Source organism: Bufo bufo, chromosome 6 (assembly GCF_905171765.1).
Source record: "Bufo bufo chromosome 6, aBufBuf1.1, whole genome shotgun sequence".
NCBI lineage: Eukaryota > Metazoa > Chordata > Amphibia > Anura > Bufonidae > Bufo > Bufo bufo.
Window position 1 is genome coordinate 39,163,011 of NC_053394.1, and position 16,029 is coordinate 39,179,039.

The 16,029-nt window shown below is 46.5% G+C and overlaps 1 protein-coding gene across 3 annotated transcripts in view; it reads right to left on the bottom strand.

Moving 5' to 3' along the window:
• Positions 1-16,029, bottom strand: part of DHX32 (DEAH-box helicase 32 (putative)) — a 65,595-nt gene that overhangs the window by 23,444 nt on the left and 26,122 nt on the right. For all 3 annotated transcript variants that reach the window (XM_040437742.1, XM_040437741.1, XM_040437743.1), the window contains 2 exons: positions 6,496-6,868; positions 3,249-3,494 (listed from right to left, as the gene is read on the bottom strand). In XM_040437742.1, coding sequence (XP_040293676.1) covers positions 3,249-3,494; positions 6,496-6,868 — 619 coding nt within the window. The remainder of the gene's footprint in view (positions 1-3,248; positions 3,495-6,495; positions 6,869-16,029) is intronic.

Genomic DNA, 16,029 nt, shown 5'->3' on the forward strand with positions numbered 1-16,029 from the left:
TGGCAGCACTCTTTGGATAAATTAGGAATAATAGAAGCATGGCACAACTTAAAGCTAGGGATCGACCGATATTGATTTTTTAGGGCCGATACCGATACCGATAATTTGTCAACTTTCAGGCCGATAGCCGATAATTTATACCGATATTCTGGGTATTTTTATTTTTGAGGGAAAAAAAAAAAATTCCTACACAAATCTGCTGAAAATTAATGTTTATTGTTAACGTGTATTATTATTTTATTTTTTTTGTAAATCTTTTTCATTTATACTTAATATTTATTTATTTATTTTTTTTTACTAACTTTTAGCCCCCTTAGGGACTAGAACCCTTGTCCCATTCACCCTGATAGATCTCTATCAGAGTGAATAGGATCTCGCACTCTCCCTGCTGCCCTGTGCTCTGTGCACACAGCAGCATGGAGCTGACTATGGCAGCCAGGGCTTCAATAGCGTCCTGGCTGCCATGGTAACCGATCGGAGCCCCAGGCTTACACTGCTGGGGCTCCGATCGGAGGAGCAGGGGAGAGGGGATCCTGTGGCCACTGCCACCAATGATTAGAACTGGGGGGGGGGGGGGGGGGGCGCACTGCGCCACCAAGGTTTTTACTATTGGGAGGGGGTGGGGGGCGCACTGCGCCACCAATGACTAATACTAGGGGGCTAGAGGGGGGGGGGGGCGCACTGCGCCACCAATGTTTTTACTATTGGGGTGGGGGGCGCACTGCTTGAGGGGGGGGGGGGCGCACTGCGCCACCAATGAAGATACCTCTCTTTCACATACAGGAGGCGGGAGCTGGCTGCAGAATCACATAGCCGGCTCCCGACCTCTATGAGCGGTAGCTGCGATCCGCGGCACCTAAGAGGTTAACTACCGCGGACCGCAGCTGCCGTTTATAGAGGTCGGGAGCCGGCTATGTGATTCTGCAGCCAGCTCCCGCCTCCTGTATTTGAATTAATGAAAGACTCATCTTCATTGGTGGCGCTGCGGCCACAGCCCCTCCCCTCCTCTTGTCTTCCGTCCTGTCATTGGAGGCAGCGGCAGCAGCAGCACAGGGGGAGGAGACACTGCTTCCTTCTCCCCTGTGCTGCGGAGGGAACACAGAACGCGCTGAGAGCAGCGCGATCTGTGTTCCTAATACGTTATCGGTATATCGGCAAAATAGATGCCGATACCGATAACGTTCAAAATCCTCAATATCGGCCGATAATATCGGCCAAACCGATAATCGGTCGATCCCTACTTAAAGCCATATGAAAAGATGCAACAACATTGTTATTCCATGGGGAAAACAAGTAGTTACTAAAACAGAGATGTCAGGAGAGGTGACAGATCCACTTTAAAGGGGTTTGCCAGGATTAAAACCCCTTAAATGGCGTCTCTCACTTCAGCAAATGGCATTTATCATGTAAAGTTAATACCAGGCACTTACTAATGTATTGCGATTGTCTATATTGCCTCCTTTACTGGCTGGATTCATTTTTCCATCACATTATACACTGCTCTTATCCAGGGGTTACGACCACCCTGCAATCCAGCAGCAGTGGTCGTGCCTGCACACTACAGGAAGAAGAGCTGGCCTATGTGCACTCTTGTGGTCCCGGCCACCAGAGAGACTAGTGCTTTTTCCTATAATGTGCAAGTACGACCACCGCTGCTGCTGGACTGCAGGGTGGTCATTACCCCTGGGAACGAGCCGGAATGAAGCCAGCAAAGGAAGCAATATGGAAAATCACAATACATTAGTAATGGTGTCTGTATGAATGTTCATTGGGTGATCGGCAACATAATGCCAGATTGTCGGGAACGACCGTTTCGGTCTAGCGGCATCTTTTTCCCCGCTCCGTTTTGAGAGTGGATGCTCGGCTGAGCCCAGTTTGCATGGTGGAGTCAAAGGGAATGACTGCAGGCTGATGTCTAATGTGCATTGCAGGCTTAAAGGGGCTGTCCTGTTTCTAGAGGAAACCTGACAGCCCCTGTGATCCGCCAGCAGTAAAGAACAGATCGTTACTGTGACGGACTAGACCGTCACTGGGGCTGCTGGAGAAGCCTGAGGGCTAGCCTCCTTCCTACGGACTATGGACCCAGAACTATGGAGACCCTCTCAGACCCTTTGGGGTTTCAAGGAACTATGAACCCTGATTTATGTGTGAAGTTTATATGCCACATATTTCCTATTGCCCACTAAAGGCACTATTGCCCACAAAAAGGGTCAACTCTGCACTGAGACTCCCACTGATTGTGTTAGTGATGGGGTGAAGATAGCTGACTCTAGGAGTAGCCGACTCCGGTGTAGAGGAGTAGATCATCCTATGATACACTCAGGAGATAATCCCATCACATGTGTCTCCTCTCTCCCTATTCATTCATTAAGACACTGGGGAGGGGGATGTCTGTTTGCATGCTGTTCATGTTTGATTGAGTTATGTTGTTAGACTTCTTGAACTGTATATGTATACTGAGTTGGTCTTCAATAAAGGCAGTTCTTGATTTGTTTCAAGCTATATTTACTCTGGGGATTGCTATCGGTATTATACTCCCCTGGGATTACAACACGGTTCTACCCACTGGAAGCTGGATCCTGGTCTTGGGCCCAGGGTGGGCGGTGAACAGCGAGACCCCAGCCAAGCTGTAACGCTGGAAGTGGGGACTGCAGTGCTGATGGTGTCCGGTGGAGTGCTTAGAAGTACCCGGTGAGCACTAGGAAGCATCGATTGGCGGAGGCACCCTGTCGGGGTGGCAGGCGGTCCGTCGCAGTTACTTACCCAACAAATCCTGCACCGTCGGTCCGGTTCTCCCAGCAGGGCTCTATTTAACCAGTCCACATGTGACCACTCACCTCTTTCGCGCACTGCTGAGGCCAGTGATTGGCTGCAGGGGTCACAAGTTGTTGACGTGATGCCACCGCTGCAGCCGGGTAAACAGAGCCTGGCTAGGAGAACAGGAGCGGCAGCATGGAAGCTTTCAAGTAAGTCACGATCAATCGTTGGTTTCCTCCTGAAACTGGACCACCCCTTTAAGACCAGCAGGAATATTACAGGTTTGTCCATCCACATGGTAGAACATGGGTTGCATTACACTGACCATAAAGAGGACATCCATCTGTACTAATAGCTATTTTATGACAGGAAAAAAAAAAAGCCAAGTTTGGAAGCTGAACACAGCATTGCGAGAATTTGGCAGCCCCACGGGCAGACACGTATGAACCAGGCACACAGTAAAGACTTACAGAAAGAACGGTGGGATTTACCTTTCTCCGCTCCACTCCGACATCAATGACAAAGTGAATGTTGCTCATCCAGATGAGGGACTCGCCAAGACTGGTCGTCAGCACCACTTTCCTCCTGTGGTCTTTACCTCCGTAATCCAGACCCTCATACGGCAAGTACTGCGGAAGGCTTTGATGGGGATAGAGCGGGACTGGAAGCAGTTCGCCTAGTTTAGGATTTATGTACATGGCCTCCTGGTGGATCATTTCATAGGCCTGCTTTATTTCCTTCAAATAATTAAATATATTAATTAGTATTCTTAAAAAAAAAAAAAGTGTCTTACAATTTTTCTGGACAAACGCTGAGGTTCAGGGCAGTCATCCCTTCCCACACTCCGAGGTAAATGATGGGATAGCATTTTCAAATGTCCTAATAGGGGGTCCTAAGTTAAAGGGGTTCTCCGGGCTTTTAATATTGATGGACCTATCCTCAGGATAGGTCTCCAATATCAGATCGGCAGGGTCCGGCACCCCCGCCGATCAGCTGTATGAGGAGACGGCCGTGCGTGTACATAGACATAGCAGCAGCAGGAAGAGAAAGACGGGAGACAGCATGCGCACACGCCATCTCCTCATACAGTTGATTGGCGGGGGTGCGGGGTGTTGGACCTCCGCCGATCTGATACCGATGACCTATCCTGAGGATAGGTCATCAATATTAAAAGCCTGGAGAACCCCTTTAATAGATGGGGGGGCCTTTACTCAGGAAGAGAGTGCTACAAAGAGTTGCAAAAAAAGCAAAACCCAAAAACCAAACTGTAATGCTTCAGTTCGCCTGTGGAGGCACTGCAGCGAAACTGCATAGCTGGTTACAGACAACCCGTTTGAGTGTCAGAATAATTACCCGTATCAGTTGAACGTTTTTGGTACATTGGGACTATTTAGACTGTATTACACAGCCTGATGTTGCAGAGGGAAGCGTTCCCTCCCGGCAATCGTCTGCTCACTAGCGGAGGAGACTGCTGCTATTAAATGCAGTGATCTCCTCCGCTGGATGGGGAGCAGCGTTCACTATGCCATTGCTCGACCTCATGCTGTATAGTGGGGACGATCTCCCGCCTGCAAACGATCATTTTTTAACATGTCAAAAGATTTTGATTGCCCGATGCTCGTTCATCGGGAAATCTGCGGCAGTATTACTCTGCAAGATGATTGCTAATGAGCGTTCATGCGAATGCTTCTTAGAAATTATCTGCCAAAAATAAATAAAAAACGGCCAGTGTAATACAGACTATAGTCAGGGAATTGGTGGAACCATATATATGGGGCAATTATCTGGAAGGAAAATTTTCAACAAGCCGTGGGACATGACAAGGGAAAATTGTCATGTTCCAAGGCTTGTTAAAAAGTCAGATTTTGACTCGTAGGGAGCCACTTCCTCAAGATGGCGCTAGCGAGATGGTTCTCTTTCCTTGGGAGATACCTCCTCTTTGCAAATTATTTTTCCATTCAGCATTGCCAATAAGTCTCCATACACAGCTGGTCTTTTTAAGGAGACGTTGCACACTGTCTAAAGCCTCATTCACACGTCTGTATTTAAATCCGTGAAAAGGTGGCCAGTGATGCCTCCGTGAAGAATCTGTGTGTGGTCCGTGTGTCCGTTTTTTGCTGTCCGTGTGTCATCCACGAACCCGGACAAGATAGAGCATGCATCCGTTCTTAACACACGGACCCCACGGACCATGGTCAACTGATGAGTGAATTCACACATTAAAATGAATGGGTATGTGTGCTGTCCGTGGAGAATACGTACAGCACGCGTATGTGGAACGCTGACGTGTGAATGTGGCTTAAAGCTGCAATGTGGAGAAGGAAATCCATAGTGAATCCGCAACTCAATCCGCTGAAAAACTGCCATAGACACAGGTGCATATTTTGCTGTAGACTCGCTGTGGATCTGCAGTGAAATTCTGACCTTACCCTTATTGTTTTGGCGTGCTAATGCCCCTGGATACAAAGACAGAGGTCCTAGAGGCTCATTGGCATATATTAAAACATCACTTTTCTCAGCAATGCGGGCACATATGAACATGGCACCAACACAGATGTCTTCAGCTGCCAAGCGCACATGTAACAGGTCAGCCGGTGTCATAGGTACAAAACTGCTGACAGATGCCCTTTGACTCATGAATATCCATACGCCCTAATAGGCCATAAGGTCATGAGACAACATCTATAAACGGTTCAGAATTGAATGCTGGAAAAAGAAATGAGACCACAACTATTTGGATCCAAAAGATATACAATTTTATATCTTCTATAGCAGTGATGGCGAACCTATGGCACAGGTGCCAGAGGCGGCACTCAGAGCCCTCTCTGTGGGCACCCGCACCCTGGAAAAAGTCTATGGTGTACAATATGCCTTAGACCTTTCCTACCATTCACCAGCGCAGGGCGCACTATAAACGGCACAGGCAGTGCACTGAATTTAGGCAGGTTATTATAGCTAACTGATAAAGTACATGGAAGATATACTATATTGGACTGTAGTATTCAGGTTAACTTGCCGTGTTGGCACTTTGCGATAAATAAGTGGGTGTTGGGTTGCAGTTTGGGCACTCGGCCTATAAAAGGTTTGCCATTCACTGTTCTATATCATGAAGGACAACCTCCAGTCCAAATGACACATGTATGGTCAACATACAGTACCTGGTGCCCTCAGATTCTGCTTCTCCCTTCTGGTTCCCCATCTGAATCTTCAAGATGACCATCACCGTCTCCGACATCTCCCATGCACAGCATTGTAGGAAAGTCTAAGACACTGCCCCTCACCCCCATCCTCCGATGGACACAGGGCCTACATCATCGGTGCAGGTCCATGCGGTAGAGGAGGTCATGTCTTAGGCTTTCCTAGTTGGTGGTGGTCATCTAGAAAGAAATGAGGTCCAGAGTGGAGAGCACCATGGATGTTAACTCTACCTGTGTCACGTATGGTCAAATTTTAGGTTTGCTCTAAACCATAAAATCTGCAGAGCTTGCTTTAAAAAAAAGTCACGGAAAGCTAACTTCACAAGGTAGAAGTCACTCACAATAAAGAAAAAGATAAAAATCCAAACGGTATGCCCAATCCTCCCACCCCACCCCAATAACTACAGAGGAAGCAGCAGCAAAAAAATTATATAGGAAAAAGTTCCATCAATTTTTTTCCTTCCAGTAAACTTTTCATAAAAGTAGGAGCCAAATGATCAAACACATAGAAATGGCCCAGAACCCACCCACACCCACTTACTTGCTCACAGGCCAGAAAGACAACAATGTCCCCTTTCTCTTGTGTGTGGTGGATTTCGAAAAGGAGTCTCAAAGCCGCATGGAAATAGTCCCTTTGAATTGCCGAGGTGTATACGACTTCTGCTGAATATGTGCTTTCCACCTCAATGAGAGGAACATTTCCGTAGTAAGAGACCATTTTACCGGACAGTTCGGGAGGGGTGATAATCACAACCTTCAGTTTAGGTCTGGCTAAAAGGATGTCTCGGAGGAAAGCCAGGAGGACGTCAGTAGGTACAGAGCGCTCGTAAATGTCATCGATGATTATAACTCCGTAGCTGGACAACAGGGGATTCGACATCATCTCACGCAGCAACATCTCATCTGTACAATACCTGTGATGGAAGAATAATAGTACTTATGATAACCGAGGACCAGGAGCCATCATAGGCAGCAGGCAATGAGAAACTGCTGTCCTCAAGGACAGACCAAGGACTTTCGCTGTAGTCACTTTAGCGCAATTTCTTACTTTGCAGCGGCTCTTCATCTTATATAACAGGGCTTCCAGCGATAACCATTGATTTCCTGTCCTTTGTATTAACCATCAATGTGCCATTGGAGGGGTGCGACCTATTGCATGGATGGGGTTGACCTAAAGTACCAGGTATAGACACATGTAAGGATGTGCCATTAAAGGGGCCCTTTATTTTGAGGATTCTAGCTATAGACTATAAATAGTGCGGAAGATGGGGGTAGTTGGTGGCAAATGGAAGTGCAACGTGATGACATTACGGTACTGAAAGAACAGTAAGGACCGCCACTCACTGAAGTCGTCTGCAAAACACTTGTTTATTGTCACATAATCCAATATCCTGTGACGCGTTTAGACACTCGCAGGTGTCTTTGTCATACAGCAATTTGCAGGACGGCACAGACAGCCATTGATATAACTGCCTATTCTTGTCCGCAAAACGGACAAGAATAGGACAGGTTATAAATTTATTTTTTGCAGACCACGGAACGGAGCAACTCCGTGTGCTGTCCGCATCTTTTGCGGCCCTATTGAAGAGAATAGGTCCGCATCCAAGCCGCAAAAACTGCGGCTCGGATGCGAACCAAAACAACGGTCGTGTGCATGAGGCCTAATACAGATCGTAAATGTGATGCAAACCATTTTCAATAGTAAATCTGCCCCACTGACCAGAATAGGACATGTTCTTTCATTTGCAGAATGGACAGACGGATGCGGACAGCACGTGGACCACAAAATAAATACGGTCGTGTGCATGTATGTGCAGGGCCACCTTAAGGGGAAGTTCACAACTGATATTATAGCACAATTTTGGCGAGGATAGCCACACAAAAAAATCTTGCTGAAAACCCGCCGGCGCGCGCGTCCTTTCTGCCTTCTATTCATTTCAATGGGAGGCAGTGCTGAGGATCACGGAGCCGCGGCCAAGCCCATAATCTGATCCTCAGCGCTGCCTTTCATTGGAGATGTAGGGGAGGCAGAAAGGACGCAGGTTATTGGCAAAATTTAGGCGTGGATTTCCAAACCAAAATTCCGCTGTAAAACCCGTCCCCTAACACAATATTAGGCCCTGGTGGTCCAACAGACGACAACGCCAATCTCTTGCCACTAGGATCTATTACTTCACAGACGACCTACTAGACCTCACCGATGATCAGTCCTTACGGATACAAATCTACAAGTTACTTAATGCATTTCTTCAGTGTGACTGGAGTTCAGTCTGAACGTAGACAAAAGAGGCTTCGGACTTTGCACCGCGACTGCCCGTAGTAATAAAATGCTGCGCCTGTGGTTATTTTCCCATCTCTGAAATGCTATAAAACTCGTTATCTAAACATATTTCTCTTTAAAAAGGTTGCGCAATTCTAAAATGCCTCGTCACTGAAAGCAGCTGACAAAGTGAAACGCCAGCTGAATGTCGCTCCAGACACCGGACACTGCGTCTCCTCTACCCTCAGGACAGTGACAAGAAGCTATCCTAAGAGACATATTGGGAGAAAGACGAGACAGGGAAACACGACTGTCAATGCGGCTAAAATAACGAGCTCGTCTCCTATGGAAAACGCCTCACTTAGGAATTACTGGCGATAGCAGCCTTAAAGGGGTTGTCCTGCCATATATACTGATGATCTATGGTCAGGATAGGTCATCAATATCAGATCAGCGGGGGTCAGATCAGCTGCTTTCTGGTCTCCAGTGTAATTACAAGTACTCCCCCCATTAAAGTGAATGGAACGAGTACTCGTCATTACACTGCACTTCCGAGACGAAGGGTAGTGTAATGAACAGGAAGCAGTGCCTCTCCTCGGCGGGGTTCCAGGTGTCGGACCCCCACTGATCAGATTTTGATAACCTATCCTGATGAAAGGTCATCAATATATATGGCAGGACAACCCCTTAAAGGGCATCTGTCAACAGATTTGTACCTATGACACTGGCTGACATGTTACATGTGCGCTTGGCAGCTGTTGGTCCCATGTTCCCACATTGCTGAGAAAAGTGATATTTTATTATATGCAAATGAGCCTCTAGGAGCAGCGGGGGCGTTACCATTACACCTAGACGAGGCTCTGCTCTCTCTGCACTGTGATTGACAGGGCCAGGCAGTGAAAACGTCATCACAACTCGACCTGTCAATCACAGTGCAGAGAGAGCAGAGCCTCTAGGTGTAATGGTAACGCCCCCGTTGCTCCTAGAGGCTCATTTGCATATATTAAAACATAATTTTTCTCAGCAATGCGGGCACATAGGAACATGGGACCAACACAGAATAAAAACATAGAGTGTAGGGGCCGCACTTTTATCAGTCTCAGAGGTAACACAGATAAGTTAGTTGTTCGTGCGCTGCTTCGCTAATCTCCACCTCCCACTGCTGCAGCGTCTGTGTCTTTAAACCCGCGGGCTGGTCAGGGTCAATCTTGCTAAAAAAAACCCTCAAAGAAGTATTAACCTAGTGCAGACCCACTTTTAAAAAATTCTCAACACTCTTTATTTTACTCACAAGATGGTAGTCTTGGGATTCACATAACATAAAATAGGGCATGATCCCAAGACTACCATCTTGTGAGTAAAATAAAGAGTGTTGGGAATTTTTTAAAGTGGGTCTGCACTATGCAGACATCCCAACCTGCAAAAACTCATTTCAGGGAGGTTTTCTTTTTTTTTTTCTTTCACAAACTTTTTATTACATTTTCCAGACATATGCAGTATCTGCACACTTTGCTCTATGGTGTGGAGGCCTAGGCTCATTACCCGGCCCCAAATTATCCTATTTATGTATATGATTAAAGGGATTCTGTCACCACCTATAAGCCCTGTGAGCTAAACATATGCTTATGTCCAGGGTGGCATTCTGATTTCTAAGGTGGCCTTATAAAAGCTATTTGTGGCTTTATTCTGCGGAAAAACAGGTTTTACTAACCTGTCAATCATTGAATTAAGGTGCCCAAGCAGGGGAGGTCTGAGGATGCATGGTGCCCGGCCGCACGCATCGCCGTTCGTGCCCAGCGCCGCCTTCTACTCCTCAGTGCCGCCTCTCCCTCCCTCCCCCTCCTCCCGCTTTGAGATCCCGCGCGTGCGCACAGGCTCAGCCTGATGCTCCGTTGCGGACTGCTGGCATCGGCTTCTTCTTGCACTGTGCGCACGAGCCGAGAAGGGGACACTGCTACAGGTTGCCGGAAAGGTTTACTGCGAGTAAACTAGAGATGGGAAGTTCGGATCTTTCACATGAATCGGTTCATGAATCGAATCTTCGGTTCATTCGCTGAGATGACAAGAGGCAAGTGAACCCTGTGTGTAATTATCTACCCCACTGTAGGAAAAAAAACAAGCATCCAGGGGGGTGAATTTAACACTGGGGTAAATAATATAATTAAAATGGAGGGTTAAATGTGTAAATGTATTTAAAAAAAAATACATCTCTCTCAATAGTTATATAGCTACTGAATGAGACAGAAGAAGATGCCTTTAACATATATATCTCTTTGAGAAGCCAATTTGACCCTAAAGGGTTAATTCAACCTGTAATGTAAACTCTGTCCTGTCACTTCTCTTATCTCTCTGCTCTGCTATCAGTAAACCTTTCCAGGAGATATTGTCTCACATGGGGGTGTCAGGGAGCCGATATCTAATAGCGGGAGACTCCCTGAACTTCAGGGAGACTTGAGATCCCTGACTATGTTAAAGGATAACGGTCATATTTTTACTCAAAATTCCATTTTCCTCTATGTTGTTGCTGCTGTGGTGATCATCCATAATCACTAATTACTGTGTTCACATACCACTTGTTTTTAATAAGATTCCGTCCATAGCAACCGCTCCTCACAAGACTTCTTTCTGACTGTCTTCTCAAGATGGCCGCCGATGCCCTTGCCCTGAGGCTAAGACCTCCCTCCCTAACTACCCAGAATTCATTCGGCTCATCTCGGGAACGCGCAGCCTCACCCCAGCCAATCGGCTTTCTCTAGATTTAAACACGCCCTCTTCCTCCTGAGAAGTTGATCGCGAACATTCTAATCGCAAATTTTTTCACTAATTTTTATAGCGAATATCTGCACTATCCCGGTCCGACGGGAGCGCGCACGCAGCGTTTGGGACTGCCCACTACTACGTTCTCCGTCTTCTGTATATAGAAGATAGGAGACGGAGGACGCCTAACAACGCTGTTTTAGCCGCACCGCTGAGATGCCTGGGGGAGGAAAGAACATGCTGCAATTACTAGATAATTCAATACCTATACAAAAGTATTAACTAGGGAACTAAGGTAAACGTAGTCAGACCAATCCCATGACATAAAAAATAATAATATGACAGTTACCCTTTAATACTTCTTTGAGGGTTTTTTAGCAAGATCGACCCTGACCAGCCGGTGGAAGGTGCTGCAGCAGTGGAATGTGGAGATTAGCGAAGCAGCGCACAAACAACTAACTTAGTTGCAACCGCCCATGTGACACCAGGTGACCACCATTCAGTGTTTATATGGTGGTCACCTGGCCAGGAAAACAGTACAGTCTTCAAAAAGACTTCTGCGGAGAGAGATTTGGAGCATCCCCTTTACAGCAGTTACCTTACTGCTTCTCTGCGGGGCCCACAAACCGAACATGCAGGGCAGTTTTCTGAAAACAGGCGATCCAGCTGGGTGTTACCAGTCTGACATTGGAAGTCATGATTGGATAGTGTCAGACTGTGCAGGCACAACCCCCCCAACTGGTAACACCCAGCTGAACCTTCACTGCAAACTGCTAGTATTTCATGCATAACTTCTAGGAGGAATAATAGAGGAATGGCACATCATAGAGTCATAGGAATAGATGCTGCAGAATTGTTATTACATGTAGGGTGCAAGTAGTTACATAAATCAGACATGTCAGGAGAGGGGACAGGTGCTCTTTTAAGCGTTCACCGCGAAATGGCAAGTGGGCTTGTACAGTTTGTCAAAATGTGTACCAAGAACCTTAAAAGGGGTTTTCTCATCTCAGACAATGGGAGCATATTGCTAGGATATGCCCCCATTGTCTAAGATTACACAACCCCTTTAAAATTATGCCAAGTACCAAAAGACCAGCACAGATTGTTGGATGGATGGTCCAAGTCTTTTATTCTCTTTTTATACAGAGATACATGAGTATCTGGTAACATGTATATATATATATATATATATATATATATATATATATATATATATACACATACACACACACTGAACATATAGGGCCAGATTTATCATGACTCTGACAGCTCACTCCACTTTCACATATGGCTAAAGTCAGTTTTAGCCAAGTCAGATTTATGATCGGCCTTTTAAGACTGTAATAAATGTGGTTTGACGGTAGCAGTTTATCCGTCAGTAAGCAGCTTTACAAAAGTCGCACGTCTTTACGAAAAAGTCGCACGTTTTTACGAAAAAGTCGCACGTTTTTATGAAAAAGTTGCATGTTCTATTAAAAAGTCTCATAAGATAAGTAGTGAAATTGTGACTTTTTTGCGACTTTTTAAATAGTCCCAATAGTAAATCCGTCTAGAGATTCATTTACATAAGAAAACACGCCCACTTTCAGAAAACTGGCGAGCATAGTGCAGAGCAGAAAAAAGTCGCAAATTTGTGCGCAGTTTTAGCGTTTGGGACTTTTTCACTCCATTATTCTGACCTGAGCTAATGATAAATCTGGCCCATAGTGTATACCCTCTATAGGCAGAGCGCTGCACGCTGCCATACTTCTCCGACAGTCCAACCTCTCACCCTCTTCACGGACTTTGATAAATTAATAAAATGTTATGTGAAGGCGTGCGGTCGGCCTAAATGTCACCATTTATCTTGGCTCAGCACGTGAAGCATAATGATGAGCCCTGCAAGATGTAATGATGACAGTCGACAAAATGTGGAGATTGTAAGAGTAGAGCGCCCCGCGTCAGTGGGAATTCAGTTAGCCCAAATTTTTAAATAAGCAGAACGTTTCTTCTGATTTATGCCAAGAAACAGCGCCACTTGTATCGTCAGGCTGTGTCTGGTATTGAAGCCTTGCGTAAATGGGGCTGGGGATGCAATACCAGACACAGCCTATGGCTACAAGTGGCGCCGTTTCTGGATAAAAGAATTTTATAAAGTGTTGTTCACATGGAGCCTCCCATCATTTTTACATAAAGCAGAGCACCATACACAGCGCTATATTTCCCGTCAAAACAAGGGACGCTGTGGCCAAACCCAAGAGTACCCATAATAAGGCCTCATGCACACGACCGAGGTTTTGGTCCGCATCCAATCCGCATTTTTTGTAGATTGGATGGGGACCTATTCATTTCAATAAGGCCACAAAAGATGCAGACAACACACCGTGTGCTGTCCGCATCAGCACGTACGTTCCGCGGCCCCACAAAAAAAAAAAAAAATTGTCCTATTCTGGTCCGTTTGGCAGAACAGAATAGGCAGTTCTTACAGAGAACGCACACAGGTGGTATCCGTGGGTTGCGGATCCACAATTTGTGGACCACAAAAACTGCTACGGCCTTGTGCATGAGGCCCAAGTCACATGGGTCCACCGGCACCGATCCAGCACTTCATTTATTGCAGAGTCTACTCTCATACAACCTATTTCAAAGAGGGCCATTGTGCAAACTTTTTTCATCCCACAAAGGACATCTGTCACCTATCCACAGGATCGGTCAGAAAGGGTCCCATCACTAGGACCCCCCTGTTCCTGCTCATGACCGCAGGGGAGTTTGCATGGAGCAGTGGTTACGCATGCATGCTGCTGCTGCTCCATTCATTTCTATGTGGAAGACTATCCTCCGCTGGGTCCAGCAGCCCCATAAACATAGAATGAAGGGGCAGGGAACATGCGGGACCCCTGTTTGATTGAACAGCGGGGGTCCGAGTGATAGTTTTTGGGGGATAGGTGATAAATGTCCTTTTTTGGACTCATGGTGACACAGCCTGCTGAACAATGGGGAATGTAAACCACATAAAAATGTACAATCCTACAAAAAAAAAACAACAAAAAAACTAAAATTAATCATCCTGATGCGACGTGCGGATAAAGTGATTGGGCTGAGAACCAGCCGTGCAGTGTACTGTAAGATAAGGAGCATCTGCAGCCGCTGGAACGTTTCCCTGGGCTAACCACTACTCCGGGGGTCCGTGGAGGAGCAGGTGTCTCACCAGCCTTCAACATTGGGGAAAGTGTAACATGTTTACGCACATTACGTTTTTCAGTTCAGTTATATGCGTCTTACTAAAAATACGAGATTTATTGGAGCAGCGCTGCAGTAAGCAGCATGGCCAGCACACAGTGGATAGAGCCGTGTAGTCCAAGTGCCTGGTTCTGGCGCCGCCGCATAGCTGATCTCTGGGGGTGGGACCCCCATCACCCTAATATGGATGATTAGAGATGAGCGCATTTCATATTTTGAAATTCGTTCACGCTTCGTTTGTTGGTCAAAGGCGAATTGCGTTATGGATTCCGTTACCACGGACCATAGCGCAATTCTATGACGGAATGCAAAACGGGATGCCTTTAGAGAAATTCCGTTATTCATTCCGTCATAATAGAAGTCTATGGGCTGCAAAATGGATCCGTCCCAGTTTCCGATATGCAGGGGAGTCCTCTGCTTTCACCTTCTGAACTGCACCGCTGGCTGGCAAGCCTTGTCGCCGATCGCTATTGACCACAACACTAAGGGGTTAAATAGCTGGCATCAGAGCTTAATCCGATGCCACCTGTTACCTCTCAATCACAGCTGTGCTCCTGCTAATAAACCAGCGTGCAGCTCAGCGGCGCCCACAACTGGATTTTGGACATTTATTTACATACACATTTGCCCAAGGATAAAAAATATTGCCCACTTTGGACAAGCCATCTTTGTAAGGGTGCGTTCACATCACCGTTTCGCTTTCCGTTCTTCTGATCCGTCAGAAGAAGAGAGAATAAAAAAACGGATCCTGTTGCATCAGTTGTCATCCGTTTGAGCCATTTCCATCGGAGATCCTTTTTTTTAAACGGAAACAAAGTCCTGCATGCAGTAGTTTTTTTCACCATCTAAAAAAACGGATCTCAGACGGAAATGGCTCAAACGGATGACAACTGATGCAACAGGATCCGTTTTTTTTTTTTACAGGATCCTTTTTTTAATTTCTCTCTCTTCTTCTGACGGATCAGAAGAACAGAAAGCTAAACGGTGATGTGAATGCTCCCTAAGAAGGATCCCCGGGACAGTAAATTAAACGGGCTGTCCAGGATTTTGATAGTGATAGCCTATCCTCAGGACAGGTTGTCAATATCTGATTGGTGGGAGTCCGACTCCGGCACCCTCTCCGATCAAGAAGAGGCGTTAGCACTCTGGTGAATGCTGCGGCCTCCTCAAAGCTTACCAAGCACAGCGCTGTAGACTGTATAGTGGCTGTGTATGGTATTGCAGCTTAGGCCCATTCACTTGAATGGAATTGAGCTGCGCCTATAGGTCATGTGACCAATGAATGTGACGTCATTCGCCTAGGAAGAGGCCCCAGCGCTCACTGGAGGGCCTGGCCTCTGCAAACAGCTGATCGACAGGGGTGTTGGGAGTTGGACCCCCACTGATCAGATACAGATGATCTATCCTGACTCCGCATCATGATGTGGACCCACTGACTAAAATGGGTCCGTGATCTGCAAGATGCAGCGAAAGATAGGACATGTCCTATTTTTTGAGGCGCGGAGGTACGGACCCTGAAGCACACGGAAAGACACGGATGCCCTAAGTGTGATTTCCCCCTCCCTCCCCCACAGATAGGGAGACGCTCGCTGCTTCTGAGTGAAATGAATCTAGCTGTGCGGCTGAAACAGGGAATGATATGGCTGAAAGACATTAGGGAAGCCCAACAAGACCTGTTCCTTCACAGTTACGATTGTACAAAGAAGCACAGCCATTATGCAAACACGAGTAGGGATTTAGCCAAACCATAGTATCCTAGAAATAAAAGGTACACCCATCTGTAGACATCTTCCTTTAGAAGCGACTGGCTTGTTTAAATCCTTAGTCGTGTTTCGAGGC